Source organism: Osmerus mordax, chromosome 13, assembly GCF_038355195.1.
Source record: "Osmerus mordax isolate fOsmMor3 chromosome 13, fOsmMor3.pri, whole genome shotgun sequence".
NCBI classification, from domain to species: Eukaryota; Metazoa; Chordata; class Actinopteri; order Osmeriformes; family Osmeridae; genus Osmerus; species Osmerus mordax.
In genome coordinates, this window is record NC_090062.1 from 11,106,971 (window position 1) to 11,120,464 (window position 13,494).

General features: G+C 43.5%; 2 protein-coding genes across 2 annotated transcripts; one reads left to right on the forward strand and one right to left on the reverse strand.

Annotated features, from left to right (window-relative positions):
• Nucleotides 1-5: 5 nt before the first annotated feature.
• On the reverse strand, nt 6-1,571 carry mrps11 (mitochondrial ribosomal protein S11). Its single transcript, XM_067249625.1, has 6 exons — nt 1,433-1,571; nt 1,131-1,244; nt 938-1,036; nt 710-839; nt 414-479; nt 6-200 (listed from the first exon to the last, which is right to left on the reverse strand). The coding sequence occupies exons 1-6, from the start codon at nt 1,486-1,488 to the stop codon at nt 93-95; spliced, it is 573 nt and encodes a 190-aa protein (XP_067105726.1). The 5' UTR covers nt 1,489-1,571; the 3' UTR covers nt 6-92.
• Nucleotides 1,572-2,249: 678 nt separating this feature from the next.
• On the forward strand, nt 2,250-4,011 carry mrpl46 (mitochondrial ribosomal protein L46). Its single transcript, XM_067249265.1, has 4 exons — nt 2,250-2,527; nt 2,643-2,844; nt 3,248-3,418; nt 3,592-4,011. The coding sequence occupies exons 1-4, from the start codon at nt 2,261-2,263 to the stop codon at nt 3,837-3,839; spliced, it is 888 nt and encodes a 295-aa protein (XP_067105366.1). The 5' UTR covers nt 2,250-2,260; the 3' UTR covers nt 3,840-4,011.
• The last annotated feature ends 9,483 nt before the right edge of the window (nt 4,012-13,494 follow it).

The window sequence follows — 13,494 nt, forward strand, 5'->3', positions numbered from 1 at the left end:
ATGAAAGCAGTAACATAAGAAAACACTTTATTCAGAATTTGACAAGACAGATTACTGGGCCCCTGTCACCCTGCCAAGGTGGTGTGTAATATTTATATTCTTCTGGCTTTGCGTGGGCGGCATCCATTGTGCGGCACAGGGGTGTTATCTGTTATGGACACCACCTCCAGCCCTCCCATTGACAAACCCTTGATGGCAGACTAGAGAGGATTGACAAGAAATCAAAGATGATTTAGACTAGGATATTCGGCCCAGATATCATAACCACTACTGGCCTCGATCAGCATTTACAGCTGTATTGTATAAGCTGCCAGTGCTTCAATTGTATGTGGTTAGGCTAACCAGCAATGACAGTGTGATGTTGACAACTAAAGCTGTAAGGATAATTATGTTAGTTGGATAAACGGACTCACCAGGCGTCCAGGGCCCAGACCTTTCACAGATACGCGGACAAACGTGATCCCTTTTATTGTGGCTTTCTGCTTAGGAGAAGGCAGGGGGAAGACATGTCAACAAAACATATTAGGTGATGGTTCTTTACAACAAAAAAATAAAGAAAACAATCAAATTGTAGTCCATAAATACAATTCTGTAACAAGCATTTGAAAGATGAACTGCCTTCAAGTGGTCATAAGTTACATAACATTTCATTAAATTACAGGACAATAATGATTTATTTGCATACTCAATGTAATGATGCACATCTTACCGCTGCAGCTGAGATGCCTGCTGTCTGAGCAGCAATAGGTGTGGACTTCCTTGCATTCTTGAAGCCCTCTGTGCCACAGGATGTCCTAACCATGTACTGGCCCTCGCTGTCAGTCACCTGGATGTGGGTGCTGACACAGGAAAGCACGCACACAAAATCTATTATCTCCCCATAACTCACTGTCATGATAATTCCATTCACTTATCTACAGTATGTTTGTTGTCTTACTTATTATATGTGGCTTTGATGTGTGCAATAGGCAACTCCTCAAACTTCTTCCCACCCCATCTCAATGAAGTGTCTTGGCCCGGTAATGGAGGATAGTGACTGCGGGGTGAGGTACAATTATAGTTTTTGGCTTGAAATGGCTATTATGATTATTGGCAATATGCTCCGATGGTGGAATGTGCGTTAACGTTACCTGAACTCTTTTGAACTGTTAGACTTATTGGATTCGGTGGCAATGGATGTTTCCGCTGTCCCCTGCAACCTGACAGCGCTAGTACATACTGCTCGCTGCAGACCACCCCCTAAACTGAAACACAACAATGTCGCATCATTACACGTATGCATTCAGCGCACATGTTCACGTTTACAAATTGTTTACTAAACTTATGTTTAGATATGTCAGAAAGTCTAGGAAAAATGCATAGCTTAATACGCTATTTCTAACGTTTGCTAGCTAATCTAGATTTCAGATCAAATACAAAACGAGATACTTACATGAAACCCCCTGCAGTCCTTGTATAATTTAATAATAAACAGTTTAATTTATACATGACGCCTTTATATAGAAAGCTATATTTACGCTACAAAGCTAGCTGGTTTACACAACAACATGTGTGACATTGAGCATAAAGTAGGTGGAAGCCACTCAGTGGAATCTCATTTCCTGTTAATTTCTTCAAAGTATTTCAAAATAAAGGTCAATAGACAAACTATCTTTAATGTAATGCCTTACGTCGCCACTAACAATAACAAATAGAGGCCTGGGTAATCGTTTAAAAGACTTTTAAAAAAACTTGCAAAACGTTTGTGTAGCCTGTGTATAACGTGTGTAACCTTCTGTTGAACTGATTTCATTTTTATTATATCATAACTATTTATATCAACATATGTGTTTTCACCTGGTTATATTTAATAATACGATATAATGGCATAATATATACAATGGTATATGAACCAAGCTAACTGGTTGATGCGAGAACTCGAAATGCATCACCGATTTCCCATTTTTAGACGTCTCAGACTCTTATTCTCAAAACCGGAAAAGCTATTGACGACTGTCAAGGACAGTTTCACTGCACATTGGTGTACTGACGCTTATCCGGAAAACAATCATTGTATACTTTAGGGGATGGTAAAATATAGTAGGCTACTCTGTAATAATTTACAAATATTCAGAGATTATATTAAAAAAATATGATAGACGCAAGCAACATTGCTATGCCTGAATATAGAGTACGCTTATCTCCATGTACCCCCCTTTTGCCAGAATAATCTCATCCTAACACCAGAGCATTGTGGGTACCACCACAGAAAAAAAGCAATATGGCAGCCCCCGGCGCAAGAATGGCAAGTCGCCCTTTCTGCCAATTTATTACAAATGTCGGCAGGACTCGGTTGACGAAGACATGTTTTCGTAAAATATCTTTCAATTACCCTGCTCGTGTTGCGCTTCATACTCAAAACACAGTGGGAAACGTCGCATCAGCGTCACCATGGAAGTTAATGGGAGCCGTGTGCTTGCAAAGGTTGCCCGTCACATCTCAGAAAAAAAACCCTATTGAGGATCAGTTTGCAGAACTCATGCAGCAGGTACTATACACAGACCTGCATCAAATTCATGCACATACACATTGGCTATGTAATATAGCCACAATGTCAGACGGTATTTAGTTAGTAAAATACTTAAAACAGTTATATTTTTCAGTTGGAGCTGGAGAGAAGCATGATTTCCAGGCACGAGCTGAGGCTGCACGAAGAGGCAGAGCGATTGAGTCGCAAACAGGCTGATGACTACGATTCCGATGAAGAGGCGAATTACGGTGCCGAGGAGATCGTCACTGCTCAGGACCTGGAAGACTCCTGGGAACAGAAGCTGAAAGGCTTCGAACCCACCCCAAGAGACACAGGTCTGTGTAACAAGTCAACTTTAAGCTCGTCCAACTCAACTCGCTGTCAACATCCACCCCTCTTAGCAAACTTACATTTGACCAAATCTAACTTCACTTAATGGTCAAATTACCATTACATTGTATTACAGTATGTACACCCATATGGGTGCACTTCAATGGCTCACTGGTCAAGTGCGTTACGTACCATATAGGCTGACATTTTACTGAGGTTTGAATCAAGTCCAGACCATTTTCTGCATATCGTCCCTATCTATTTCCCTTACATTTCCTGTGTTTCTTCACTATCCATCCCAATAAAGCAGTCATTTCCAATAAAGAAGTTGTAAAAAAAAAGTACCACAATGTATCCCAGTGCTCTAGACATACACACTTTATTTGACCTGTAAGCTAACTTCTTCAGCTGGTGGTGAGGAAGACCCGAGAAGTATGAGTGGTTATCTTGCGGACAGCTTGGTCCTGCTGGTGGAGCAGACAGTCGGCAGTGATAAGTTGTGGCTCCTACCTCAACTGCAGTGGGAGTCTGGAGAAACCCTGAGACACACTGCAGAGAGGGCCCTTGCTAGCTTGCCAGGTTAGTCAATGGTTCATTCTTCTTTAGAGCTTTCTTTGATGTCCTCGAGAGAGTCTTTTAAATAGGATGTGTTTGTTATTTTCAAAAATTGTATCACTTACCAGTCAATGTGCTCGCAACTGTAGTTTATTAGCTTGAGTCTAATAAGAAAAATACATTTTTAATGATTACAGAATGCAATTTCAAAGCAACGTTCCTTGGCAACACCCCCTGTGGAGTTTATAAGTACAAATTGCCTAAAGTTGCTCAAACGGAGAGCAATGTGGGAACAAAGGTGTTTTTCTTCAAGGCGATCCTGTCAGACGGCAGTCTCGCGTCAGCTACAAAAGGACCTTTCATGTGGGTAAAAAAGAGTGAACTGCAGGATTATCTCAAACCAGCGTACTTTGAGAAGGTCAATCGCTTCATCATTGGCGTGTGATGGAGAGGCTGTCCATGGAGCATACGTATATCTTTATAACAGCCACCGGAAATTATATTCAATCACCCATAGCAACTGTCCAGAGCCCCCCATCCCCACCAATTCAACAACTTGTGTAACTCTGTACTGTACTGAATAAGATAGAATGATTAAAGTATTACAATTTTTTCAACGCACTGTGTTTGAGTAATATTGTATTGGTTTTAGATTGATATTGTGTTGGTTTGTTTTTTGTGGGGTCTTTCCTTGCATGATTTTTGCAATGTGTGACATTTTCTGTTTCTCCACTGGAGGGCAGTAGTTCTACAGGGAGAGTCAAATAAATACAATCGCAGCACCTCTATTCAGTTGAGCTCTAAGAAAAAACTGAGAAATAAATGATGTCACCGATAGTAGAAATACGAAATTTCTTCCTTCATCTGATGCCTTTTTAATAACTTTCTACCTAAGTGCAATTCTGTGTTCCAAACCCATTCTCTTTTAAGAAGCAGCTTGTATTAGCTATTTGTGTCAGAGGACAAGGAGATTGTCATAAATGTTGAAGGTATTCTTTTTGGTTTGCCACAAAAAAATCAAATGCTTGCTAAAAGCCTCTAGCTAAGTTGCTATAATGACCAAGCGGCCCAGTGATTGGATGATTGTAGGTGCATGACAGTTCTAAGAGGCTGTGTTGTTCTAAGGTCACGACTAACAGACAGGGCCATTTGGAACTGTCAGAGAATTCAGTCTCCTCTGTGTTGCAGCCAGAGGTGGGTAGATTACCGTTGGTGCCTGAGGCAAAGTTTACTGAGAAAAATAACCTGTCACCTTCATGACAGCAAGTCCAACATGCGCTTTCTTCCTTGTCTTAAATAAACAAATGATCATAAAATGACCTGCGGGTAGGCTTTAATCAACATCGAAAAATACAAATCAAAACACATTTCTCCATTCTCTCTTCGATCCTCTCCTTCCTGGAGTTTTTCCCCCCGAACACAAATCCCAAGTGAATCAGTGGGTTATAGGAATACAACTGTTCATGACATTCCATTAACCCAGCATAACACATGTGAAAACACATAACAGAAGCAACACTTCCTGCTAGAACAGGGCTGCCTGCAGGCTCAGGCTGGCAGGGCTGTCGTCTGGTCCTCTGTTGCAGGGACGGAGGCGTCATACGGTATGCTGCGATGACCGAGAGGAGAGTGGGACGGGGTGTGACATCCTCCCGCGCAGCAGCTGTGAGCCATCTGATTCTCAACCCTGTACTGTATCTAGCAGAGAGGCCAGAATCAGGGCATACTGAGCTCCATTGACATGGATTTGCTCCAAACGCCTTTGTCCTGTGGCTTGTATGATTGTCATCGGCTGGGGTGAAATTCCTTTGAGTTTGGACAGTACTGCCCCTTGTTCAAGGTTCCTTCCTTATCACCTGGGCTGCAGTTGAAAGTGTAGCACCAGCATGAGTGATCAGAAAAACGAGAATAAAGAAACAAATCGTAGGAGGACATTTTTGTTCATGGAACTTTCCATGCTAGACATTTCTTTTGTACCTCGTTTGAAAACTTTAAATTATCTTTTGTCATTCGCACAGCTCAAAAATAAAAAATGTCGAACTCAATTTTGCAGTGAGTAGGGTAAACTGTCCAAAGACACAGTTCAGGTACATTGCTTGTCTCTTTAGAATCTTGAATCGATGACAACCATCAGCAAGGGCAGACTGCTTCCCACTGCTCTCTTCCTACAAGGCTCTCCTCCATACTGCATGCACAGGAGGACAAGCACAGGTCCCTCCCCCCACCACCCTCTACTGTCCTCTGGTGTGTGTGTTTGTGTGTACACTGCGTGCATATGCTGGAGGTTGACAGACGCTAGCTCGCAGGACGACCCCTGAACTCTGCAGGCCGGATGTGTCGCCCACTTGGCAGCGAACCACACGACGGGAGCTGTCAATCGAACAGACTGGTAGTGGGGGAGGGGGCGTGAGGGCACCTCCCACAGGGTGAGAGAAGGCACCAAGGCGGAGTTGATCCCTGTACCCGATGGCAGGCTTATCATAGAACCAGACGGACCTTAAACCCAACACATACACACACACACCCTTCACCTCCCGGGTCATTGTTAGCATATGCTCAAAGAAAGGAGCATCCCTTTGAGAGTCTCAGGAGAGCTTCGTAGAGCACAAAAGACCGGCCCCTTCTCTGTCTGTTCATTTCCGAGATCCTAAAAAAGCCCAGAGAGAAATGAAACAGTGTCTAACAGTAATTAATGTGACATTTTGGCTGAGGTACGATCTACAAAGGGTATCCTCAGAGGCCTTTATAAAGGCGATCAATGGATTTACAGTGGATTTTGAGTTGAGGTTTTTCTCCAGGTTGATAGAGGCCTCCTGGAGTGTGGGGACACCAGCTGTCACAGGTGGCTGGAACATCTGGCTAAATCTTAGTAAGTCAAAAGTTTTGTCCGGAGGTTGCTGAAGGATGATTTTGAACACAGTGTCATGTCATGTTTTGTAATCTCACGTGTGGTCCTGCTTCCTTTTGCTTCAGTGTTTCACTGTGTCACTTCATTTTACTCAAACTTACTTTGTAGTTAACATTAATGGGCTGTGTGTGTGTGTGTGTGTGTGAGGGGGACTAGAAATAGGAACAGCTCTCTGCAGATTTTCCTCCGTGTTAGATGATAGCAGAGTGGGCGAGGTCTTCAATTGTGCATGATATCTCCCCTCATTAGGACCATGCTAGCCCAGAGCTGAAGATCAGCACCGTATGCAAGACGTCTGCAAGAACTCCACCTCCACCAGTTTTAACCTCTCTGTCTTAGCTTCTCTGTTAACGACAATTTTTCAAATATTTTTTCAGTTGATGTTTTTACACTATCCTAACTATTCTAGCTATGACCTAGAGTGAAAGTGCCTGGATACATTATTATTTATTTGTCTACCCAACTTTTTCACCCCTTCCCCCTACCCAGATGAAGAAATTACACTAGAGGTTGCTGAGCAGACACTCTAAACAGAATCCCTTTTCAAATTAAATTTAAATGACCCCCTCAGCTCATAAACAGAGGGTCTCCTGACAGCTAGATTCATAATTCAGTGCTGAGCCAGGGGCTGGAGGGCAGTGAGGAGGGGTAAAATGGAGAGAGATGCCTCTAAATGGGGTGTTTGTTTGCTCCTAAACTCCTTTATTGGCCACAAGTCCAGAGCTCAGCATTGTGGTTGAGAAGAGGGCAAGGCAATTAGCTGACCGAAGCTTTTAGCTTCCATCTCCCCATCCCCATCCCTTCCATAACCAGACCACAGTCATGTGACCTGGGGTGAGGGAGTGGAACGTCATGTCCATACATGATGTGGAAATGAAGATTTTGTGGCAGAGATTTCTATTTAGAAGGAACTGTAGGAAATAGGAGAGTGTGTGTGTGTGTGTGTGTGTGTGTGTGTGTGTGTGTGTGTGCGTGTGTGTGTGCGTGTGTGTGTAAGAGAGAGACAGAGCATACGAAGGGGGATTCACTTTTCAATTAACAGAAAAAAGAAGACAGAGGGGTGGAAAGAATTATTTTTCACCAAAACACTCCATTTATGACATGAAGTGAGATATAATCGTGTAATAACCTCTGCACCTGCATCAGCACATTCATCTCTGAAAGCCAGGAGAGCACAGCCAAGATGGGCTCTCTCTCTTTCCTCGGCGGCAGCAACAGCAGCCGACGTAACAGACAGACTCACAGTCGCACCCTTCCAGCGGAGTACAGACCACTGTAGGCCCTTGGCCGGGCCCAGAGCACCCTTTCTCAGTGTACCATTACCTGTTTTAATAGCAGGTGATTTGTCGTCCTCCATAGGTTCCCTTTCTCTGGTGCGGCGTTGATGTAGGTTTGTGAGTGAGCTCTATTAAAAAGTCATTAAAGCCACAAGAAAGCAAGGCAGGCTTGATCCTCTCGGCGAAAGGCGCCTTTGGAAATTGCTCCATCCATCATAATTACACATACTGGACAGTGGAACGAGGGGCAGGGGAGTGTGCCCCCCCCCCCCCCCTCCTCCTCCTCCCTGACCTGGCTGAACAGGATCTGAATGAGAGTTACAGCAGGGTGTGTTGGTGAGTGAGTGTATGTCAGCTTGACTGGCATCAACATCAAAAGAGGTATGAGTCGACCCCTGGGTCGTCACCCTCCTCTGACCTTGCAAGACCAGCATTTCTCTCAGACAGGAGAGAACTGTTGTCACAGGCCACTTGACTCATTCACCCCATGACAAAATACTGCAGTTATGTGTCAGTCATGTATCAGGCAGCAGACAACATACACAGAAAAAGCATGCAGTCTGTACTGGAACTGTCAAAGAAAGTGTTGTGTCCGTCTCTTCATAAACGGAGTGACTAAGTTCAGTTGAGTTCTGGATTTTAATAAGTATTATCAATCTGCAGATTGGGATAGACCAGAACCAGACCTCTGACAATAAATGACAACACCAGGCTTAGGTCTCAATCATGTCTCTCTCAGCAGGAGGACCATCTTTTATAGGGCACAAGAATGTAAACATAGATAGTGACAGTCAGGCAGTTATGACGTTACAACAGTCTCAGAGAAAGAGATTCCCAGCTCCCAACCCATGACCACTCTCAGACTAGAGAGTTGGAGCTCTCCTCATGACAAGGGACGTTTAGCCAGTACTTTCTCCTGACCCCGAACATCTATTAACCCTGACACATAGACACAATCTACTTTTATTAATAGCAAGCTCACAAGAGAACATACTAACTAGTATCCAATGACTAGTTATATTGATTAGTGAATAATGTAAGCACACAAGAAATCCCAATTTCTTCCACAGAACACACTACAGACCTATGGTTTATTGTGATGTCATGTGACCATACTAACCGACTTTGACATGCTGTAGAACAACCACCCCAGGCAACATTGCATCTCACAGCATCATGTCGTTGTATTTTCACATCATTTCTTGGTATTCATGAGTGGTGCTCCCTATCCCTCCTCTCTCTGTCCTCATATCTATGTTCTGGACAGATGCCTACTGTATGGGCTGTGAGTGATTTAACTGTCTGTGCCATGCCATGATTCCCTCTGATCCATGGCCCCTTCACCCCCCACCATCTGTGCCCCCCCAACCCCATCCCTGTACCCGCAGGCACAATGACAATCTGTAGGTGTGTGTGTGTGTGTGCAAGAATATGTGCCTTTGTGGAGCACACTAACGAGATGCACAGAAAAATATTGTCGTTGTTTATGGTGAGCGCCATCGACACACCACAATGACTAACTGGGGATACAAGCAGTGTGTGACATACACACCTGTTTGCGGTAGCAACAGATCCTGAGAGGCACGGAGACCGCTCTGCTTGTCGATGCCACTGGGCCTGACTCTTAGGAGGTCACACTGAGATAAACGGGGCGTGTTCCTGTGCATTCGTATTTCTCCAGTAGGTTCTGTATCTTGGTATTACTTGTCAGTGTGTCCTGAATTGGTCGTGCATCAATTGGTATGGATTCTGTATCTGTGTGTGAGTTTCCTACGAGTGTTGCGTGTATTACGTGATCGTGTGTGTTTTGTAAGTGTGTGTGTGTGTGTGTGCCTGAGTGTAGTAATGAGGGGCTGCTGTCGAGCTCAGCAGCACCCAGCTGGTAGTGTGGGCTCCCGTGTTCCCTGGGTGATGTGGGCGCCATGGCCCATGTGCCCTCCCCTAACCCCACCCATCAATCATAGGACTGACAGCCATGCGGGCCTATCAGGGGCCCCCCAGGAAGCATGCGTCTCCTGCTCCCTATGATGGATGACTATGGAGGCTTCAGGACTGAGGGGGGCTGAGGTCTATGGAGTGTGAAGTTAAAAGAGGATACAGAGGGATCAGCCTGTGTTACATGTGCTATGAGTCAAAGTCTAGGAAGTAGGCTAGGATGTAAGTTAGGATACAGGCTGTTTTGGTGTTGTGTACCCTGTAGAGGTAACTACATGTGCATTCTTCTGAGGGTGATAACATGCATTAACAGGGCTGTAGAACAGCCCATTCTACATGGATCCACTTTCACATTCATGCTTGACTGGGTAGAGTTTGCCTCATATCAGCAGTACGTCTATGGATTACAGACAGAAGTGTTATTCTGTGCCTCTGTGAGTTTTTATAACGACTCCAGGTCTCCCAATGAATACACCAGTACTCCCCTGAGTCCACTTTCACTTTATCTGAGTGGTTGCACTTTTGTCCATGGATTTCCTTGGCTATTTCTTTTTAACTAGCTTGTAAAATGTAAGATACAATATCTATCCCAGATGACCAGCTTTCTAAATAACCCAAAGCAGTGAGATTCAGTCAGTGCATTTATGCCAACAGACCAAATCAGATAAAGTGTTTCTCCATTACCATGTCTACTCTTGGGAAAGCAATGATAAGGGGGTGAAATAAAAGCTACGGGATTTGATGTTTTGGTACTGCAGTGTTTGCATTATGCAAATTACTGTAACATTGTCTTTTCTAATCAATCAATGTGTTCTAGCAATGTTTTAATTTGAAATACTTTCTAGGAACATTTATTTTCCTTCAACACTGTATCAGCAGGAACAGCCAAGAGTTGTTATATATGTTGTTGCAAGCTTAAACTAACTGTTAAATGGCTAATGACCACAAAGTAACAGTTACAACTTGTGTTTCTACCCAGTACATTAGCTGCTCCAGAAAACTAGTACATTTGCTAAGTGGATCTATTATTAGCGTTGGATGTCTGGTTTACATAGCGTTAAGAAAACCTCGCACAACAACATGTAATGCCCTCAAGCCTGCTTTATCCTCATAATGATTCAAACATAATATAGATCCCATCACCTCACGCAACATCCCATATATTAATTAATCTTTAATTTCGTGTTGGGGACAGAGACCGTGAGGTTAAGACTGGTTTCATCACAAATCTGCCAAAGTGTACATTATGTTTCAATGTGTGTTACTACATGCAGCACTCCATGCTGATCAATGGACAGAGCTAGCTAACTGAAAAAAAGTGTAATGTCCACTTAACCATTAATGACACAGCCTCTCCATAAAGTCTATGCTTTATGGCATTGCTCATATTTCATCTTAACCAACTCCTCAATACATCACCTGGCTTCCACTTTAAAAACTGTAAAGAATTTACGAAAGGGATGTATATATTTATCAATGGAAGGAACTTTAAAATATTATGGACAGCTTGCTCTGAAGGTTTCCTCTCACCGCTGTTGATGTTCATGCCTAGAATACACCTGGCCTATCTAGAATTTTCCACAATGGTGTCCAGACATTGCCCTTTTGAGCTTCTTAAACAGGCTATTTTCTCCCCTAATGTTGTTTCCTATTTTCTCTTCTCCTCTATTGATTGGACAAGCTTTGTGGATCGATAGATTGCTGTAGATGAGAGAGATTGTGGACCAGGCGGGATACCTCTCTCCAAGGACTCGCCTTGCTCCCTCTGAACTCTTCACAGGCTTTTTTTCACCCCTTTCAAGGTTATGAACTGAACATTTCATATTAAAAGTCAGGTGGTTGTTTGTTGGAGTGCAGCAGGCTCAGCATATGTGGTCAACCACATATACTGAGCTGTGTTCTCATGGTGGGCTTGTTTGGTCACAGCTCACCGCAGAGCAAATCACCTTGAATCTATGGCCTGTTTAAGCAAGGATGTTTACTGCTCCCCAAAATCCGATAGTCCTGTAGGCTGTGCCAGACAGTGAAGTGTTAGAGACAGATGGTACAGACTGTTGGTACAGTATGGGGTTTAAGGGGATCACTACACCGTGATGTTATGTGTGAACGTTTTTGTGAATGTCTTTGTATTAGTACAGACATCATAGACTGGCAACAGATATAAATATATGCAGGCCTTTTCTCATTCTGCACTGTTGCATTGAAGGAGGAGAGATGTGTACTTGACAGATTTCGCAGAAGCTGCTGTTTTTCCTGCCAAGGGAAGAAAGAGAGGTGTCAGATTTCTGCCAGTGCCATTGTGTTCGCTGGCCAATGACAGTGCAGAGGAGAAACTCATGACCTACTGAGCCTTCACTTCTTCTCTCCTTGCGTCTGTAACAATCTGGCCCAACACTCCAAAGGCTCTGGTGAGTGGCAGCTCCACTGCAGTGCTGTCCATTTTAAATGACTAGGCTCTTCACCTGAGTCAGATGCTCCAGGACATTATGCAAATGTTCACTGTTCCCTACACTCGCAGACCTTCGCCGCTCTCGCTGACGATAATCAGCTGCGATTATGCACTTGTGGTTGCAAATGCATCTTCTGCAATTAAGCTCACAATGATCATTATTATCATCAGACAGAGAGAAAGAGAGATGGAACACAAAAAAGGGAAGAGACAGAATCGAGATAGATGGCTTATGCAACTCCGACGGCACACTTGAACAACGTGACCCCTGTGCAGAACACAGGAGTAGTTTCCCTTCAAACTTTCGACCGTTGTGAAAAGATAAAAGTCAGACCACCACCCATGTCTTCTATGAAAACCTTTAAGTTTAGTCCCTCTAAATTAGCCTTGCTTTGATGCCTGCAGACAGCAGGACTGAATGTTATACTGTCCTTTGAATGTTATACTGAAGCTATTCCCTATTCTGAAGGGCAGTTTGTCAATGGCTTAGTGAGCATGCACAAGGCTCAACATTCAAAATACCGCATTCCAATCTTTTCATTCTATAGCTAGTGCCCAGCTTCTTGTAGCAGATATAATTTCGACATCCTGTTTAGTACATGTTGCAACAGTGCGGGCCCCATTACTGGGAACAGGGTCTCCACAGATAACAGCCTTTTGGCGATGCGAAATATCTGGTTCAATACTTCAATATTTCATCATGCCCTCTCGGCATTGAGCATAAACATAGCTAGTGCCATGGTACCATGATTTCTCTTTCTCTGAACTCTCTCTGAGTCTGTGTGAGGAAAAGCTCAACAGAGGAAGTGAGGTAGGACTCCTGTGGCTAGGCCACTGCTGATTAGGGCTCAGTGTGGGAGTGGCCTCAGCAGAGCTGATGCTCTGACCTCAGTGCTAATGACTTCACACGCTAGGCTTTGACACATCAGCTGCAGACCGTTCATTTATGACCTTCTGGCCTCAGCACGGATGGAATCTGATAGATTATCTTGATTGAACGGCTCATTTTCTGAGAACATATTTGGTTTATTTATAGTCGTTATCGTGAGTCATTATTATGAGTCATTATCATGAGGTATTATCAGAACACATTAAGTCAAACCAGCTAGTGTGTTCTTACGGCATGCACTGATCCTCCATCAGAAGGTAACTACATTTACACATTTGATTCATATAGTTGCTCTTTTCTTTTCAGCAAGCACGGCTTCTGCCCTCTTGATGTCTAAACAGAAGATTTGGATGTCAATCTATTTCTCTCTGTGATTACACTAAAGTTTAAATAAACCAAACCCAAGCTTGTTGAATGAAGGTTGCTGTATAATTTCCTGCTCTCAGTCAAATTCAAATTGCCTGTAGGGGGCCTATAACAGGTGTGTAATCTACATAACGCAATCACAGCATAATAACTGCAATTACAGAAACAAGAAATTGCGATTGCAATAAAGGATAGGAAAAGGAGCACGTGTTTTGTCAAACACTTTGGCACACCAGGACTGTTCATGACCAAACGGCAGTAGTTGCAAGTAGTTAA

Bases quoted from the DNA above. Each gene is read 5' to 3' on its own strand.
- mrps11 (XM_067249625.1), bottom strand. From the start codon at position 1,488: ATGTATAAATTAAACTGTTTATTATTAAATTATACAAGGACTGCAGGG. The intron at 480-709 runs GTAAGATGTGCA...TCTCCTAAGCAG, and splicing joins CAGGCATCTCAGCTGCAGCG to AAAGCCACAATAAAAGGGAT. The intron at 201-413 runs GTGAGTCCGTTT...AATCCTCTCTAG, and splicing joins GTCTGGGCCCTGGACGCCTG to TCTGCCATCAAGGGTTTGTC.
- mrpl46 (XM_067249265.1), top strand. From the start codon at position 2,261: ATGGCAGCCCCCGGCGCAAGAATGGCAAGTCGCCCTTTCTGCCAATTT. The intron at 2,528-2,642 runs GTACTATACACA...TATATTTTTCAG, and splicing joins TTGCAGAACTCATGCAGCAG to TTGGAGCTGGAGAGAAGCAT. The intron at 2,845-3,247 runs GTCTGTGTAACA...TAACTTCTTCAG, and splicing joins ACCCACCCCAAGAGACACAG to CTGGTGGTGAGGAAGACCCG.